We start from the raw sequence: 20,689 nt of genomic DNA, 5'->3' as shown, positions 1-20,689 counted from the left end.
TGCACTCTGCCTCTTTTTTCCTGTATAAAATCACTCTCAAAACTCTGCCAAACTGCAGTAGATGCAGTTACTGCACTCTGCCTCTTTTCCCCTATAGCTTTAACGTTAAATGCAGTTACTGCGTTCTATTACACACCGACTGCAGAACTGCGGTTTGCCTCTTTTTCACCCCTGGTGATTGATGAGCGCCAAATAAGCTAACAGTGTTAATCTCCGTATCCAGACCGCAGTAACTGGGATCTGATATTTATTTCCCACTCACTCATCAGTCCAAAACTATAGTCTCTCCACATTGACTATGGCATCAAGTGGAAAGATCCAGATAAAGGATATTCTGGCTAACGTTACGTACTTTGCGCAAACCAGCGTAAAAATCTGTAAACATCTGGTTAAATACATCGGCAATAACATTAGCTAGCTAGCCAGTTTCAGTAGCTAGCTAACGTTAGCTTCGGCAGGTTATTACTAGCACATAATGTCTACACACTTTAGCTAAACACTGGACATTTAGGAGAAACTATGCAGGATTTCTCCCGTGGCTATTCTACATTTCTACCTTAATTAAAAAGCTCCAGAGTAATTGTGATCGTTAACTATATGACCTGTGACTTGTTACGAGTGACAACGGAGGCTCTCTGTCTTCCACCTGGCATCTCACGGCTGAAAACCAACCTTGAGACATCAGCGGAAGCTCCTCTTCCTGGTCCATCCAAATCTCGAGATTTGGACGGACCAGGAAGAGGAGCTTCCGTTACAAACAAGCTTGAAATATAGGCTAGACTTATTTAATTTAATTTTCAATCTTCAATACAAGACGGACATTACATACGAGCACTATGGAGGTATTTGGATGTTTTTTGGTGTGTCTTTTTGTTACGAAGACAGTTGGTATCCATTTGCAACCGTCATATCATGCATTGCTACGCCGAGACCCCCTGTAACTCAGAGAAGCCACGGAGGACTCTGAAACTTCTCCCAGCCCTTAGTCGACATGAGGGTGAGTAGATAATGAGTGAAATTTCAATTTTGAGTGAACTATTCTTTTAAATAATAAACTTACTTGAGGACTTTGACCATTGGTGGCTGATCGTCTGTCTCCCGTTCAGTCTCCTTCTTGGGAAAGCATAACACTAACCCAAAATAGTGCGCCCCCTGGCTTTGACCCCCGGGTGTCATGCACCAATGTGACATTATCATCATGGCGTATTATTTTTCATTATCTTTTTAATCACGTATGTTTACCCATCATCTCTTGTTAAACATTTTGATGAGAGAATCCGCTGGGCACACGTTCTATTAGGCCTACTGTAACAGTAATTAAAAATCATAATATGAAGGCAGCAAGGGTGCCGGGGCCGGGATGCGAACCTGCATCCCATGGTAAAACCAAATATTTAACAAAATGCTTAACCTCTGGACTATCATCACTACCACACTTATCATGCAGTATTCATACTATATAAAATATAGCCCACTAATATTGGATAATAAAAAAACAAACATTTTGTGAACATCACAGCAGATGTCCGGGAAACAGGATGTGTGACTTGTGTGCACTGATCATATTTGGACTTTGGTGTTTACATGGAACATGGCCATAAAGTTGCTGATCATGCGCCAACAGGTGTCATTATTTCTCATCATCTCACCCACTATGAGACGATTCAGGACCTTTCTCTTTTCAGCCAGATTGTCTATAAAGCACTTATTATGTGATGGTACTGCAGTACACAACAATTATGTAACACTGACAAAAGTAAAGGATACAGGAACAGACGTTTCATCATCATTATGCTAAAGGGTGATAACAGAGACATTTACCAGATGAGCTGATCTGACTTCAAGGAAATGTTGTGAAGTTTTGTTCCTCCTCTAACATCAAGTAACCGTGCGAGGTCCTTGAGCCGAACTGCAAGGGTTAAATCCCCTCTCTCTCTGTTACCATGGAAATGAGGACAGCGGTCGCCAATTGACAGGCGCGTGGGGGATGGGGGGGCAGTCTTGATTGACAGCACAGGGGGCGGGGTCAAAATATATTTCTCATAGCTCATTGGCTACAATTTGGTCACGTTACCAGTGTGGAACGCAAATGAAAAGAGTTGGTGTGTCCCGCCCCTGCTCTCCGCTGCTCCGCTGCTGTTGCTGTTGCTGCTGCTGCTCGGGCACAAGCCAGCCACCTTCCAGAAATGGTGTAACGTTAGAATAACAGGAAAAACGACGAGAGAGCGCGGCCAGAAACAAGAGCCTGGCTACGAGACTCACAACAACGGTGAGGCGACGTCTGTTTTGTTTCCTGACACCGGGTGTCACGTCTGAAACTGGGGTCACACACGTATGTTTGTGTGTGTGTGCGCGCGCGCGCGCGTGTGTGTGTGTGTGTGTCGGAACGCATGAGGTTAATCGGTTGCACAAGCTAACGTCTACCCGGGGCCCCAAAACAAGAGCAGCAGCAGCAGCAAGCAGCAGCTATTTCCTTCTCGCTTGTTTGCTAATGTTGACGTTAGTTAAACGGCTATGCTAAGTCTGCACAACCGCATAGCATTGGAAGTATTACATTAATGGTGATTAGTGCTGACCCAAGTAGGGCTAACAACAGTAGCTACTGTCGTAGTGGAATTCTGAACCAGCCGTCGTGGGGGGAAAACAGACATGAGTAGAGATAATTATCTACAAATGTAAATAAACATCTAAGGTAGCGTTCAGATTAAATGTGCCTGGCTGTATTGTCCTCTTCTGCTTTTGTACTTTTAGCTAAAGTTAGCCTGGTGTTTTCTTGATAAACTTCAGTCCCATAGGTCATGACCTTTGGCACAAATAAGGGGGCAGATATTTGCCAAGTGTGGGTCATAACCGTGGATAGTCCTAATGTTTTAACAGAGGTGGAATAGTATGGCCATGGCCGCCCAGTGACCCATATGTGAGAAAATAACAACTCCTAACACCACAGTTTGAGCTACACCCCCTTCCCTAAAAGTGTCTGTGTTTAGCCATAGTTCAGATCTGCAACAATCGGCCCCCTTAGTTAACTTATTGACTTATCTTATTGAGTGTTGATTATTGGTCTCTCTTTATTTGCTGGTTTTCCTCTTTCCCTCTTTTCTTCTAATATAAATAATGGGTCATGGTATGACATGCAACATTTAGTTGATTCATGTGTAAAATCTATTGACAGAAAGTTATTCAGCAGCTATCTAGATATATTGTCTTGTGTAATGGACAGTTTGTTGAGGTTCGTACCTTTACTGCACATAGCCTTTGTTTACTGAACAATATAACTATTTTTCTGATAAGGTCATCTTGTCTGTGGGTGCAGCTGGTAGTTACCATGACAGCTGCAGTAGCAGGGCTGGTTTTGTTTTCCTCCTGTGAGTCTGTGTGTCCTCATGGCAAACTGCAACACTGGAGACACCTACTGTATTGCGACACTCGTCAAACGCAGTCGGGGGCCAGCTGCTGAGCAGGGCCAAGTAACACTTCCTGATGGAAGTCCTGCTTTGGCAGGTGTTTGTCTCTGTGGACACATTTTGTCAACTGTGTAAGATGTTATTACAAAACTCAACAGGTGTGTGGTTGACATCAAAATGAGGGGACAGTTTGAAGACAGCTGTTGTTTGACTGAAAGTGCAGAGTGCTACTCATGAAATGTTACATTAACATATGGATGGGTACGGTGGCACACTCTCCAGGTACCTGCTGAATATGATTCTCATCTTCCTGTATGCACTCAGGGTCACATCTTACCATTGAAATTTGCTTATTTCAAGAATAAAAAACAGAAACGGGTTAAGTGGAGAAGGTAATTGATTTCCCCCCAGGCTGCTGGGGTTCATTTCTGTGCTTGCTACCAGGAATAATTACATAGACCTGGGATGCTTTCGATGACACTTGATCTAATGCAGTAAGTTATTATTGATAGCAATTGCTGTACTGTCGACCTGAGTGTTATGAAAAGCCTGATTTGTGTACAAAAAGCATTAGCCGTACATTAGGATTGTGGAGACAGCAGATGATATTGGCGACTGATGACCATCAGAACAATCACAGATTGATTTGAAAATATCAAGACAATAATTGACTTGTTTTCCCATTTATGTAACGACTTATTTGTAACACAAAATGTCCCTGTTTCACATTTAACCACACCTAAGCATGTTTACAACACATGTGCGCATACACACTCGTCCAGCTGAATGTAATCAAGCTCTGTTTAGGAGTTGCACTGTGCACAGGAGAGTGAGAGACAGAACATGTCATTTGAGAAAGAGAGACACACACACTTTATCTTGTTTAACATAGTCCAAAATGTTTTTGTCATCATACTCTAATCATTCAGGTTATCCACGATAGATAGAGAATGATACAGAAAAACAGGGCTTTTTTCCTTTTTCCATCGTTCCTCTTTCGGTTGAACTGTGGCTAAAATTGTGCAACAACACCACAAGTTATTTTAATAATTTGTTTTGCCACATGGTCATCTGTATGACTGAGGCCCCATCCACACGAATACGCGGCTTCACTGAATCCGATCTTTTTCTTAATCGTTTTGAAAAATATCTCCGTAAACACGGATCCACTGAAAACGACCCAAAATGCTGTAGTACATAGGCCAGGTGTGTGTGGTGCTGTGGCGCTGTAGCGCTGCCACACACAAACCCTTAAGACAGAGAAGAAGACGGGAAGTCCCCGCTGAAATTCAAGAGAAGAAGAAGTCCCCCGCTGTATTCAAGCTCAAACATGGGATTAAATGTTGACAGGGAGTCGTGTCAGAGTAAATATGACCATCAGTGATGATTAAACAGGCGCGATTCAGCTGCAGCGTCTGAGCGACCCGACGGTAGTCGGCCGTTGTTGTTACGTCCATAGACTGTCAGTGTGTAGCTGCTGTAGTGGTGTGTGTGTGTCTCAGGTTACAGGTAGAGCGGTGGGGGGTATGACATCATCGTTTCTGAAAAAATCCGTTTTGGCCATCCAGACGAAAACGCTGTATTAGTGTGGACGCGAGGCCAATCCGATAAAGTATTTATCCGGATTCGAAAAAAACAGATTTGTGTGGGTGGGGCCTGAATCTTGAAGTTAATCACAATTAACACCAGAACATTTCACCCAGCACAAATAGTTACTGTTTTCTGGTGTTAAATCAACGCACCAGGATGTGCTTTCATTACTTGGCAGATACTTGGCAGCTGTGAAAGGTGCCAGGTTTTGTCCCACGAACAGTCAACAGCATTAACATTAATAGTAACCCATCCATTAGGTTGTCAGCAGGCATGCATGATGTCAGGAGATAATTGTTAAAGGCAAAGTCTTCAGGTCTTTAATATGAAAACCATGTTTGATTATGCTGTGCCTATTGGAAGATGGACAGACCATTCTGTAATCACAAGTGCACAGGTGTGTTTGTCTTTTTAGACAGTCTATTTCTGATTAAATGTGACAGTTAAAAGCCAGGTTTGCACAGATGAAGTCAACATCCAACTGTGCACTGATAAAAAAAACCACTGTGTTGATTGTAGTAAGCAGAATTGCTGTTTACTGTGTGCAACCTTTGTTGTCACCCATTGACAGTCAGCATGATGTGTAGAGGTACAAGAACAAAGATGTTTGAAGATGTTTTGTCAAATGCCACATTTTCTACTCTCAAGCTGAAGTAAGACTGCTCATTTCTATCGGTGAGACAGTTTTAGACTGTCTGTGTAGTGTGAAGTAGTACCTGGATTAACCAAAAGTACCTTCTATTTATTGAGACAAGTGTGTAATATTGAAATATGATGTTTTATTACACGGCTCTATTGAATGCTGCTCTCTGATTGGTCCATCGCTGCGTTCTGCGGTCTGCGGTCTGTTATTTCTGTATAATGACCGTTGTCAAGTATAACAGACCATTGCTAGGGATGCCGCTCTGATCAGCGCAGCACAGAAAAGAGAAACTATGTAGGATATTGTGTTTCATTTTTACCGTCATTAAACAGCTTCAGACTAATAGTTACAGTATGTGAGATTTTGACTTGTAACTTGTTAGAGGGAGAGTGGAGGCTCCTTCGCTGCATTCGCTAAATGATGCAATTAAAAATCGATGAAAGTCGTATTTTGATCAACATTATGTTTCAAATTAATTATATTACTCGTAAACCGTGTAATAAGCAGACAGTTGGTCGGTTGTTATGGAGAAATAAACCACTTCAGGATGTATGAAACCATACAACCGTTCCATACAACCTGTCAGGGTTTATTTCTCCATACCTCCGAACTATAGATGCTTATCAGTCACGTGACGTTCTTGTTGTGAGCGCCATCTTGGGTACCAACTGGGGACTGAGGCACAGCTATGATGATTAGACTGTATGGGCTTTGATGAAGGATGTCTAGTCTCTATTTCTCCATAACAGCAGACTAACTCTACATTATCCAGCTTATTACACGGCTTATGAGTGAAATTAATCAAAATACGACTTTTATCGATTTATAAATTGCATCATTTAGCGAATCTGCAAGTTCAGCACTCAGTTTCCTCACCCGCCTTGGTCATGTGCATTTGTTTTCATTGAAGCCTTTAAAAATTAATCACCGGATCGATGGATTATCATATACATGTTATAATGTGTGTATTTGTGTAGTCGTATCTGTCAATAAACTTTGTTACGGTCACGGACTCGCGGTGCCACAGACGCTCTGACAGAGACAAGAGGAGAGCTGTGTTTTCAGCCAGGATGTGGAAGGAGCTTCCACTCTCCCTGTAACAAGTTACAAGTTATTTATCTAACATCACAATTAGTCCGAAGCTGTTTAATGACGGTAAAAATGAAACATAAGGTATATATCCTGCATAGTTTCTCTTATCTGTGCTGCGCTGATCAGAGCGGCGTGCCTAGCAACGGTGTGTTATACAGAAATAAGTAACTGACTGTAAAATGCAAAATCAGGATGTAAATAAATATCAGAAATATCAATAAATTATCGGAATACGACATTCAATAGAGCTGTGTAATAGGGATGCAAACAATTAATCGACTATCGATTAATTGTCGATAAGAATTTAATCGATTAAATTAAATTACTTGCAATTAATCGTTCCTTTTCAATGGGAGTTTTACTGTGAAATGTAAACAAGCAAAGCCGACATAATGTAGCGGATCTCTGTGTAAACGTGTGCAGCGCAGCGCACTGCAGCACACAAGGGAGAGAGGGAGAGGAGGTGAAAAGAGACAACACTGTTACCTGTTGTAGCTTTACGGGACTCAGGCTGTACCATCGCTAACACACAGACGACCAGTGAGTAACGAGTCAAAAAGCCGCCGACACGGAGCTGCCTGAGGAGTTGTAATGCAGCCTGAACGCAGCTCAAACCGACCCGGTGCCTCAGCACGGCGACCAAGCTTTGATAAACACACCGGATCCGCGCTGGTTTACAGTATCCTTCCGTAGTTTAGCCGGTCGCTACCGGAGCTTAATTAAAAAAAAAAGAAAAGAAAAAAAAGCGCTCGTTGCGGTGCCGCGGAGAACAGCGCGTGTGTGCACGCTGTGTTGGTTTATGTAACTTGAGGGGACAAATGAACCACATGTTTATTGTCATGCTGCTGACCTGGGCATTGTTTCTCAATAAATTAGAAAACCCTTTCCTATCGTTCCCCTTTTCCGTGCATGGTTGAAGGAGATTGGCTCGCATCACTCCCACTCCCTCCTGCGCCGAAATGTCACCTTAAGTCACATAAACCAGTACGGGTGTGTGGACACAACCACCTATATTGTTGTCAGCGCCTCATCACCGCTGGTGTTAAAAGGCTCCGTTCTTTCTGCAGTCAGGTTAAAGCGCACATCCGCCGTGTTGGTAAACAAATAGTCCCTCTGTATCAACGGAGGAAACCGTGCTTGATCAGCTTGGGTTCGAGCCGAGGTGGTGTGAGTGCGGGCCAGCGGGGGACAGAGGAGGGGAGGGGGGGCATTCGGGCTTCAGCACGGTACAGAACAACTGGCCCTAGTGTGAGTGCGTCCTTATCTGTGGCCGCTGCAGCGCCACACGGGCTTTGCCTTTCAGCAATCAAGCGCTGTTTTTGTCAATGTTAAAAACAATAAAAGCAACAGCTGTAGCAGCTGAGATCGCTGTGCCGTCACCATAGAAACGCAAGACGCATTACGGCTCATTCGCAAAATACCTTTCAATGGAAACACCCGCAAATGGCAATTGCACTTTTTCGAAGTTTCAGAAATATCGCTTTTATTTTGCGAAAATCTGTAATGGAAACGCAGCAGGTGTCTCTCATCTCATCTCATTATGATAGGACTTCAACCTCAGAGCTCTCTGTCCCAAATAACGTGCTACTTAAACATTTTCATTGTGCTGTGCTCTTAAAATAAATTAACAAATACTAGTGTAAAGTCCATAAGGAATGTTGATCTTAAATTTTCCCCTTAAATTTAGGTTCTCAGGAAAATCGCCGCTTATCAATTAATCGAATGCTCGATCGATAAGGTCTATCAACTATCGATTAATGAATTACTCGATAATTTGCATCCCTACTGTGTAATAAAAAAAAGTTTATACACTCTTTTTGTGAGATTTGATGTCACAGCCCATAGACTGCCTTTGGAAGTCGGTACCCAAGATGGCGCTGTGACCGGCTGCGACTGCTGTGTGACGTCACGTGATATCTACCTATACATTATCCCTTACGTATTACATGCTGAAGTTTATTCAAATAAAAATAGAACACACATATTGAAACATGTCAGATCAATGTCAAATGTAGTTACTTGATTCTTAACTTTCTAATGAAGATGGTTCACTTGTTAATAGGGATGCAAATTATCGAGTAATTCATTAATCGATAGTTGATAGACCTTATCGATCGATGATCGATTAATTGATAAGCGGGGATTTTCCTGAGAACCTAAATTTTAGGGGAAAATTTAAGATCAACATTCCTTATGGACTTACACTAGTATTTGTTAGTTTATTTTAAGAGCACAGCACAATGAAAATGTTTAAGTAGCACGTTATTGGGACATAGAGCTCTGAGGTTGAAGTCCTATCATAATGAGATGAGATGAGAGACACCGCTGCGTTTCCATTACAGATTTTTGCAAAATAAAAGCGATATTTCTGAAACTTCGAAAAAGTGCAATTGCCATTTGCGGGTGTTTCCATTGAAAGGTATTTTGCGAATGAGCCGTAATGCGTCTTGCGTTTCTATGGTGACGGCACAGCGATCTCAGCTGCCGACAGCTGTTGCTGTTATTGTTTTTAACAAAGACGAAAACAGCGCTTGATTGCTGAAAGGCAAAGCCCGTGTGGCGCTGCAGCGGCCACAGATAAGGGCGCACTCACACGGGCCAGTTGTTCCGTACCGCGCTGAAGCTCTAATGCCCCCTCCTCTGTCCCTCGCTGGCCCACACTCACACCACCTCCAACCCAAGCTGCTCAAGCACGGTTTCCTCCGTTGATACAGAGGGACTATTTGTTTACCAACACGGCGGATGTGCGCTTTAACCTGACTGCAGAAAGAACGGAGCCTTTTAACACCAGCGGTGATGAGGCGCTGACAACAATATTGACCCCTTGCACGTGACGTCACGTTCCACTCATGGTAGCTCCGGACGCCATGATGGACGGCAAAAGAACAGTGGACGTCAATGTAATTCAATGGGCGCGTTATAGTTTTGTGACATACCGTGGTTGTAGGATTTCCCCTCCTTTTCCACTGAGCTGGTTCGAGTGCTGGTTCGGAGCCAGAGCCTGACTAGCACCGGTTCTTTGCTTTTCCACCGCTTAAAAAACGGTTATTGGTCCTTAAAACTGGTCCCAAGCACCAACTCCTTGCTGGTTTAAGAACCGGGGGCTGGCCACTGGCAGGGGGGTTACATGAGCAACAGGACCAGTGCGAGGACGTTATCGATGCCATTATAAGTTATCTATAGTGTATAGTCGATGTAAACACAGTTGAAGCTAACTAGCTGAGCTACATGCTGTGGCTAACAACAGCTAACGCTCGTATTAAACATAGCACCGTCACAACGTAGTTGCCGCCGGCGGACGGATCGCGGCGATTACAACGAAGACGGCTTCCTGTTTTCTTTTATTTTTCAGCCGGCTTTAATCAGAGAATGACCACTAATTAGACAGGTCTTCAACACCCACGGGTCGGACTTCCAGGTCCGTTAACTGTAGTTAGCAGCAGCAAAGACAGGAGCAGCTGCTGTATGGGGAGTGTGGCACTGACTGACGTTAACTCCTTAGCTACCAGTGGAAAAAGCACAGAAAACTGAGATATTCTACGGCGAAAAACAAAAAAACAAACAGAATATTGCAACGGACGAGTAGATATTCTATTTAAAATAAGTGATAATGCTGTGAGGTTGTAATGTGAAGTGATCGAGCCACATTGTAGGACGGCACCATACAGTCTGTAGACTAGACAGTACATTATCACTGAGCACTTTCTGCCGTCCGTCATGGCGTCGCCTCTCGCGTCACGTTCTAATTGTGACGTAGCTGCAAGGGGTCAATAGGTGGTTGTGTCCACACACCCATACAGGTTTATGTGACTTAAGGTGACATGTCGGCGCAGGAGGGAGTGGGAGTGTGGATGCGAGCCAGTCTCCTTCAACCATGCACGGAAAAGGGGAATGATAGGAAAGGGTTTTCTAATTTAATGAGAAACAATGCCCAGGTCAGCAATGCATGACAATAAATATGTGGTTCATTTGTCCCCTCAAGTTACATAAACCAACACAGCGTGGACACACGCGCTGTTCTCCGCGGCTCCGCAACGAGCGCTTTTTTTTCTTTTTCTTTTTTTTTAAAAATTAAGCTCCGGTAGCGACCGGCTAAACTACGGAAGGATACTGTAAACCAGCGCGGATCCGGTGTGTTTATCAAAGCTTGGTCACCTGCTGAGGCACCGGGTCAGTTTGAGCTGCGTTCAGGCTGCGTTACAACTCCTCAGGCAGCTCCGTGTCGGCGGCTTTTTGACTCGTTACTCACTGGTCGTCTGTGTGTTAGCGATGGTACAGCCTGAGTCCCGTAAAGCTACAACAGGTGTTGTTGTCTCTCTCCCTTGAGTGCTGCAGTGCGCTGCACACGTTTACACAGAGATCCGCTACATTATGTCGGCTTTGCTTGTTTACATTTCACAGTAAAACTCCCATTGAAAAGGAACGATTAATTGCAAGTAATTTAATTTAATCGATTAAATTCTTATCGACAATTAATCGATAGTCGATTAATTGTTTGCATCCCTACTTGTTAACTAATCATTCTAACTTGCGCTGAACTCTGAGCCGACTCGGACAAACAAAACCTGTAAATATAATCGACAGCAGATCAATCTGGGTGTCTCTGGTTGACATTTTGATAAGTCAATGCAATCATTTTACTGTTACAGTCTTTCTGTGGGCCTACTCTGGTTTGAAAACAACACTTTTAATTAATGCGCAGGAAGTGTATCATGATAAACGAAATACCATATCCATATGTAACAACTGTAATAGCTTCTTTTTTACCACATAGGCTATTCTTTAATGTGACATACAGTATTCCTTACAATGCTTTGCCTCTCCTCTTCATCATTACAGCTCAGAATATCATGATCCAACTCTGACTAACTAAAACTAACTAAAAACTCATCCTTAGGATGTCCCAAGAAGAAAATGTATTCAAGAAAAAAAATGTGATCAGGGGGAACTGAAGAAAGTGAGTCACATCATTTGTAAGCTCATTAAATCAGAAGACTGTCTCTTTGCATATTCACCTAAATAATTTATATTTGTTTGTATCACAATTAAGCTCCCCAAGATACTTGACAGTTACTAGTCATCAGTGACCCGGAAGCTTATTTGTTGAACTTTTGATGCCAGGTCAGGCCACTACTGGCACTGATATGAATTTAAAGTGCTTGTAATTGATGAAGGATCGGAAGCACATTTCCCTGTGCTGCAGCTCATTTCATACCTGACCTATTTTTTTTCTCCCCCCCTTGGTACGGTTGACGCCTGAGAGTGATGCCTCAGAGACCGCTTTGATAGAACGGGCTGGATTCAAGTGTGCTGCTAATCTGCAAGCTTTTGCCAGAACTATTTAACTGTGATATTTATAGATCAGTAGGAGAATCTTTCATTTTATCTGTCACTCTGCTGCCGGTCTGTCCCTCCCCATCTTCTTCTCCCGAGTTTATTTTGAGAGTTTTTACCCATCCAGGCAATTTTTAGCATCCATGGATCAATTTGCACCCGTAAGCTTAGGGATTTTTACAAAATGAAGCTGAGCAGAAAAAGACCATGGGTTTCTCAGGAGTCAAGTGAAAGTGTTTTTGTATCTCTCACAGCGTGGGGGTACATGTGCTGGAATGGCACACACACACACGCGCAGCACACTTAACCTGGAAAGCAGCCAGAGCCTCTTTGTTCTGGTCTACTCAGCTGTGCAGGGCAAGGTCCAGCTGAGTTGGATGGCTCAATTACGGCTACCCAACCAATCTTGCCTCTGGATCAGAGGGTATCTCTGTCTTACATGGCCTAACAAAGGCATTGACCTGCTTGCTCTGCTTTGGACGAGACTATTCGACCGTCATCAGCCCCAGGGGGTGACCCCGACATCACTGTGGAAGTGCTGTTTTGTAGAGCACAGGATGTGGAAGCTGAGTTTTACATTAGGGATTCACTAGCAAGGCCCTCTCATCTCCTAACATACATGTAGTGTTGCCCGTTTTAGTCCACAAATTGTAGTCTCCCACACTTCCACAGTTATGTGGATATCATTAACTGCACTGCTGTTTTGTCTTAATGTCTGTATTATTCTGTTCTGGTCTGTCTTTGGTTATGTCCGACTCCTAGTGCAGCCATTTAAAAAAAGGAAATGTTTTGACTAGAGGTGCATGGTTTAGTTGACTAAGTAATAAGTCAAACATCAGAAAAATTCTCTGCAGCCATCTTGGGAATTGATGAATATCCGATGCCTTTCAAATACGACAGCTTCTCTCCTTTGTTGTTGGATGGACATTTTCTGTATTTTCTGAGATCATCTTGATGAAACAAAAATCTATACATTAATCCATAACAAAAAAGTTCATTAGTGATGGGTATGTTTTTTATATTAACAAGAATTTAATTCACAAAATGTGGGTTAGAAATTCACTTCAGTTTTACAGTAATGTTTTCTGTTTGCTTGTTTTGTGTGGTCAAACAATTTTCACATTTATTTTTGATCTACTGGCAGTGTGACATTTTAAGACACAAATTGATTTTGATTTTCTGCTATCAAAATAGATGTTGAACACTCTCCACAAAGATTGATGAGCCCGGCAGGCAGATGCAACATCTCACTATGTGATATAAAAAAAATATTTAAAACAGCCCCGTAAGAGCTGAATCACCAAGGTCTGTTTCTGTACAATTTGTTCTTCAGTTTCATTTATACCACAGATGCATAGCTTCATTTCCGGCTTGTCATATGAATCACAAGTACCCATGGAGATGATATGTTTTCAAGAAAACTTTTTAGTACATTGGCAGGCAGAGTCTTTGATGTACAAAATGTAATAAGGCTCATATGGTGCCTACTAGGTTATTAATTTTTACACTGCTCCCCAGAAGAGCTTGTTAGGCATCAGTCCTCTTGAAATTGATGATGAGCGCAATGCCCTTTGAAAAGAAAAAGTGGGGTTTGTTTGTCTTCAAACCCATTGCTTGGTTATGGGGCTTTACTTCGCCACAGCCACTTATGCCGCATTCACTCTCTGTTTATTCTTGTTTCTTGTAGCCGATTGGGGTCCTTGGCCTTCAGAGCTTGAGGTCCGTCATCAAACTGCTAATGTCAAACGGAGTCACCCCATCCCTGTTATTCCCATCCTGTTTTGACACCAGCCCCCCCCCCCCTTTCTGCACAGCTCTGTCAGCCAAGTGTGAGACTCGAGGCTTGCATGTCTGGCTACACTGCCAGCTAATCTATATGCTAATGAGAAGATGATAATCAATGAGGTTCACGCATGGTTGGCCCCAATCAATACCAGAATGCACCAGCAAACGACTCAAATGGCTACATTTCATACAGGCAGACAGTTGGGTGGTGTGTTAATATGGCAGGGCACACCATAAGTATGCTATTATCCTCTGGTTTTATCTCTCCTATTCCACATAAATGAATGCTGTTGTCATTAAAGAGGGGTTTGAATTCAACTGCAGAGCTATCCCATTTCACTTTTATGGAGGCTTTGCCATCTCCCACTTCTTTTGTTTTGCATTTCATTTCCATAACTGCCCTAAATAGGTGGTTTGCCACTTTTCATGCTGTGATTTGGCTGGCACGTCCCCTCATAGGTTGTGTTTTGTAGCATTCTAGCTTTAATGATGCTGTTTAAGCAGCTTTGGGTTATATTTTGTTAAAGATTTAGTCAAGCATTGCCTTATATAGCAAGGCAGTTACCGGGTCATCTTGGTACACCACAATTTTCTTTTTCTTTTTTTTCCCTCTGTAGTGTCAGTCAGAAAATTGATGCCGGTCACTACCCTGCCAGTAACTGCCCTAACTGTCCTTAGCTGAAAGTTATGATGCTAAATTGACCCACTCATAGCTGCACGTTATTTGTGGAACTGGTGCTTTGTAAAAATGGTTTAAAAACTGAAGTCCTCAAATATGAGGCACTGAAATGGACATGAGGCCTTGAGTTTTCAGCTGCCAGCCCCAGACCAAGACTATGCCATCTCTGAGGTGTCATTTTAATGGAAAACCTCATCACCTTTAGATTTATGGTGATTCAAAAAAATAATAATTTACGTAATTATAGTCGAGCTTATGTTGGAGGGTCTATGTATTCTTAAAAAAAAAAATCAGTATTCAGGCAGCAGCAGAGGGGGAGGGGAGAGACAGAGTAAAATCATTACCATCATCTTCATTAGAGAGGATCTTGTTGTCCAATCGGCATGCTGCTCAGCACGGGGAATCCATAGGCACCCCGTTGGCTGTCGCTAGGATACCACATAATCAGGAGGCAGGCCGCGGCCTGGTTGGTGGAGTGGGGTGTTGATGCTGGGACGACGAGCTCGCTGTGTGTTGGGGGTAGACAAGAGGGGCAGGGGGTTCGGATACAGCACAGAAACACACTCGCACACGCTCACTCAGTCAGTCAGTCGGCCAAGCAGCCAGCCACTCAGATAGGCAGACAAAGAAGAGCAGCATCCTGCAGGAGGACCGCACGCTCCCGGGGGATGGGGCATCATACCCCTGCATCGCGTTGGGGGGGCCGGAGGAGGTAGGAGAAACCAGGGTTAGGGGGCTTTGTCTCAGCAGCAGACTGCCTTCCACACACACACACGCACACACACACACACCCCCACACACATACACAGGCATACATTTGTGTATGGCTCTCCTGGCTGTGAAAGGCATTATCACACATCAATCGATCTGCATAGCCGACAAATGTGTTCCTGTGGTATTTTAATGTGGGTCATGAGGGTTTTCCTACGTCTGGGCTCATGTGTGGACACATGGAGGCTCCTGCACTTCCTTACTGTGATCTAAGTCCTGAAGAGACAGCCAGTCTGTCTAACAGACTCTTAACAGCTCTCATCTTCCTGCAGGCTATGCAAATACTCCGGACACAAATCTGACAGTCGGTTCTACCAGTCTTGTAAATGCCAGCATGAGTAGACAAATGTGTCCTCTTCTGAAGCCAGCAACGAGTTGAAATTTGTGTTGTTATCTTGTTGACCGGCTCTTTGCAGTGTATTACAGGCTGCTGGCGCTGCTTTGATGTGCTCAAACAAGCTGGCTTCACCACTTCTCATGGGTACTGTGGTTTTTCATGAAATCAACTCAACGCTTATATCATAATTTGTGGATGTGGGGTTAAGGACTGGAAGGGGGGGGGGGGGGTTGCTCCACATTGTATCCTCTTTACTGATGGATGGGTGACTCCTCTCAGAAAGACAGGGGCTATAGGCATCATTACCAGAGGGGATTCCCTCCCGTCAACACAGGAGGAGGCGATGGGAGGCAGACTCTGGGATCTAGGCTAATGACTGCATGCACGCAGGCAGGCTTTGGCAGCAGTGGTGCTTTGTTTACAACCATGAAGTCACTCTGCCTGACCGGATTTCAGGTTCTTCACAGATGCAAAATATGTAGACATGAGATATATTTTTAATTTGTGACAGGCACTGGTGGATGTAAATGTATGGCCCCTTTGTGTCAAGAAATGTGGTCTGAGATTTTCCAGTGAAGTTTTTGTAATTTTATTAAATCAATTTGTCTCCGTTGGTGTTGAGGTTTAGCTTGGGTCATTATTTCATGTTTAATTTGTCCGATTCCCTATATAACCTTGGAGATCCTTGCTCAGATGTTCTTAGGATGTTTCCTGTTTTCTGATATATAGATTGAAGTATTGATAAATATGCTCAGTGTCCTCTGTCATTATGAATTGTCTCCAGTTTTATTTAGAGCACATGCAGCACTGCAAACTCAAATTCCAGCCTCTTCTCATTCAGTGACTGATTTGTTTACTCCAACCATTGTTGAGCTATTCAGGGCTGTTCTGCCTTTGCCATTTTAAGGAATAGCATATGGCTCAGTAAGATTGCAGCTTGTTTCCAAGTCTGCTTTGCAGCATAAGTGGGCTATAGAGCTGTGCTTTGGCCCCTAATCCACTCAAAAGAATAATGAGGAGGAGGAGGAAATAGCTTAAGAATTGCGGTATGGCAGCAGCATTGCTCCTTATTTAATTACTTCCATTACACCCTCGCCTTACTCCAACCCATTTCAAATCCTCAATGTGCTCACCCAACCTATGCCCCTCACATGCTCATGTTCTCCTTCTGCTCCCCCCCATACACACCCCCAAACCAATAACTTAATGCGTGTACCTCTAACCTCAAGGCTAGAAATTCCATCCTCCCTATTTTGTCCTTTCTTTTCAGCTCTGTTACATCAGCTGTCATGGTGTTTGAATCCTCCTCCACACACGCTCATTAATCCCACCCTCTCCCCTACACCACCAGCCTTTCAAATTCTTGACTTCTTATTCTTCTCTTTTCCTGTTACAGCTCAGCTTCATCAAATGCTTTTGAACTCTCCTCATATCCTTTCATAAGAACTTAATTTTTTTTTGCTTTTTTTTTTTTTGCCTCTTTGCCTCTCCCCACCCATCCTCTTTGCATCTTCTCACCTCTCACACTGTGCTACCCTCCATGTCATCTGCTTGGAGAGCTCTGGACCCTTTCCTCCTGTGCTAATGGGTATCGGAGCATCAGGGGACCAACCCTTAAAAGCCTTTTATCTAAGGGGCTTAAATCATGAGTCCTTTTTTTTTCTTCATGATTGACAAAAACAAATGGAAGTCTGAGAAGGTGTATATGAATGTTGTTTTGACACAGTACTTTTATAGACTCATTGCTGTGGACTGGACTTTTATCAAAAGACTGCAAGCAATAATTAGGCCTATATAGTCATTAAAGTTATATTGTTGGGTTCATGGTTTGGTCTGTCTTGATTTAGTATGAAATGCCCCAGAATGTAGGATGTCATTCAGCATGGCTGCCTAAGAGTGTTAGCCAACTTCCTTTCCCTTGATGCTATTTTCACTGGATTTCATTAGCTTCCCAAAATGCATTTTTGTGTGTTTCTCTGCCTGGGCTCCTTTTTTTTTTCCTCGAGGAATGAAGTCAAATGCATAATGTAGTGAGTTTGTGTCTGTAATCTTGGAATACCACATGGGCAGTTTATTTGAGCATCCATTGAATGTTATTAATTTATTCACTTTAATAAGCAGACATCAGAGGGGTCATTCATTTCCTGCTTTAGGCTCAGGTCTTACTACAGATTTGTGTAATGCACCTTTTTATTTTGATACAGTACTTTTTTTGTAATGCATTTTGCTGCCACTTGAAGTCAAATAGCTTTGGAGATAGGAGACGTGTGAGACTATTGTGTCAAGTTGGGTAGACGCATCCTGAGTTAGATTTTATTTGTGGCTGCCACAAATAAATCAATACATTGGAAACACTGGTAACAGGCTTTTACTAAATTCATGTAGTATAGTTTAAGTCTGGCCCTGTTAATTAAATTAATTTATATGGTGATCAAATAATAATAAAATCATACCTCCTTGTGTGTTGTGAGGTGTTTTGCTCAGTTGAGTTTTCTGAGAAATGTATTGAAAAGTTGTAGATTGACTATAGATGCTTATGTAGAAGACTGTGTATTATCACAGCAATGTTAATGAAAAAAATCTTTCAGTGGTGTGTTTACAAAACAATGTTGAATCTCTATGAAGTGTTAGAGAGCAGTGTTGAAAGTTTTATCCAAAGTAATGTGTGTCACTCTGAAATGTAGTATATTTGGCTGTTATGCCTGTGTAAACATAGTAAAATATATATTTTACTCACTCTGATAATACACTTGCTTACCAATTTGAATGCAATGATTATTTCTTATTTCGGATGTAATTCATTTCTGCCCTAATGTTTCATGTGTGGTGGTGTCATGAGGGAAATGGAAGGTTCACTTGGTTGTTAGCTTATCAATGAGTTTTTGACTGGGTAAAGGAGTTAAATAATGTGCCCTTTTCCCTCTTTTCTCTGTTTTCTCCCTGTTCCAGGCACAGGAGAGCCATTCAGAAGAGCCGCGGGTCAAAGGTGAGAAGAGCAGAGGGCACCATGGAGAGTGAGCCGGGGGCCCCTGCCTCCACGGCCAGCAGCACTGGGACCACCACCTCCACTACCAGCTCCAACAGCACCACAGCTGCCAGCAGTAGTAGTACCTCGAACACTACTGCTACTACTTCTACCACTTCCACTAGCAGTAGTAATAGTAGTAGCAGTAGTAGTAGTAACACTATCAGTAGTTCCAGTAGTACTACAGCAGGAAGGCAGGCAGTGCCTCAAATATCCGTTTATAGTGGGATACCTGACCGACAAACAGTCCAGGTGAGTTTCTTGGCTCTAATGAATAATAGCTTCATATTAAGGGATATTGTCATACTCACACACTAATGCACTCTGCTGCCCTCTGTTGGTGTACAAGAAAAGCTTCTGATGTACTACTAAGATTATATGATTCATCTTCTAATGGGATAAAATGAATGAAATTAGTGGTAATTTCTATTCAGATAATATACTGATGAAGGAAACTCAAATAAACAGTAATTTCACAGGATCTGTCTAAGTTGAGGGAAGGAATTTTCTCAGTTCTTAAGTGCTCTTGACCCCTTGACCCTGGGATAAGCCGCTACACAGGCTTAACCTCCCTGAATAAGGTCCACTCAACTTTTAGTACTGATGCTTTGACAGGACGTTTTTTGTTACATTCAGCACCTCTTTTCTTGTATTCACCCTGCTGATAGTTAAAAGGCAAACACCATTGTCACCAAAACGCCCCCTAAGCTTAACGGACTGCTATGGGCAGTGAGAGCTGAATGCATGTATGTGTCGCAGCTCTGCTAATTTTACCCTCATTCCAAGACTGTGGCTCTGGATTGCCCCCTGTCACGACGACCACAGGTCAATGTCCTTTCTTGTTACCTGGTAACCGAGCAGAGGTCACTTTGAGAGGTGAAGGGTGACGGGAATTATTCCCAATGGCAGAGGTTTGGCTTTGGTATAATTAGGTCAAAGAATGAATGCCAATGAATGAGGGACTAGCAGGTTTATTTATGTCTGTATGACATGTTCTGATTTTTAATAAATCATGATTTGTTACTGTCACTTCTTTATCAGTTGAATTAGGGCCACAATTAATGACTATTTTCATGATCAATTCATCTATTGATTATTTTCTCAACTAATGATTAATTTATAAAACATCAGAAAATGGTCATGAATTCGAGAGGGACATGTTCAAGGGTTATATCTTTTTTCTTTTCTTTTTTTTTGTCTTACTGACAGTCCAAACCAGACCATTTTAGTTTATGATATGAAACAAGTAAAAGCAGCAAATGTGAGGTATTTCCTTGATTTGATAGTCGCCGGTTAATTACGGTACTATTTTTTTAATCAACAAACTCTTACAGCTTTAAATAATATTGACCTTGAAATTATAGTATTTTAACTGAATCTAAAATTCCCCATATAATAATGTCTTCTGCCACATAAACAACAAAAAACATAGGCAGGACCACACTGGAACCAAACCTAACTTTCTCTAAACACTACTCACAGGGTATCAATTATCTCAATTAGAAGCTGGTATATTGTGTATATTTTGTTTTGTTACAATTTTTGCAGACTGCAAATACAAATTTAAGGATTGCAGGCAGTGTTGAACAAGGTGCACACAGAGTATATACAGTTCTCTTGGTGTGGGAGTGATGTGAATGGCTGGAAGCAGGTGTGTGAGCATACAAACAAACACACACCCTAGAGACATGAAGCTTTTGTTTTAGACAGCTGTGTTGATATTTCATGCAGGATTTGGACCAGATCTGTTGTTATCCATCAGTGTCTATCAATTTTCTGATTAAGGCTTTACACCCTGGCCTGTTTATTTTAATGCAGAGTGCATCACTCAACCAACGTGTCTGTCATTATGTTCAGGTGTTCCAGCAGGCGCTACACAGGCAGCCTAACACAGCAGCACAGTACCTGCAGCAGATGTATGCTGCTCAGCAGCAACATCTCATGCTGCAAACTGCAGCCCTCCAGCAGCACAACCTCAGCACTGCCCAGCTCCAGAGCCTGGCCGCTGTACAGCAGGTCAGCAAACACT

At 42.7% G+C, this 20,689-nt stretch overlaps 1 protein-coding gene across 2 annotated transcripts in view; it reads left to right on the top strand.

Annotated features, from left to right (window-relative positions):
• Positions 1 to 2,138: 2,138 nt before the first annotated feature.
• phc2b (polyhomeotic homolog 2b) overlaps positions 2,139 to 20,689 on the top strand; it is a 233,622-nt gene continuing 215,071 nt past the window's right edge. For both annotated transcript variants that reach the window (XR_014595413.1, XM_083972421.1), the window contains exons 1-3: positions 2,139 to 2,269; positions 18,585 to 18,912; positions 20,518 to 20,676. Coding sequence is in view for 1 of the 2 variants with exons in the window: in XM_083972421.1 (XP_083828547.1) it covers positions 18,643 to 18,912; positions 20,518 to 20,676 (429 nt within the window). In the remaining variant the exon portion in view is untranslated. The remainder of the gene's footprint in view (positions 2,270 to 18,584; positions 18,913 to 20,517; positions 20,677 to 20,689) is intronic.

This window comes from Trachurus trachurus (assembly GCF_905171665.1).
Source record: "Trachurus trachurus genome assembly, chromosome: 5".
Taxonomy (NCBI): Eukaryota; Metazoa; Chordata; class Actinopteri; order Carangiformes; family Carangidae; genus Trachurus; species Trachurus trachurus.
The sequence above is the reverse complement of the archived record's forward strand: the minus strand, read 5'-3'. Positions and strand labels throughout refer to the sequence as shown.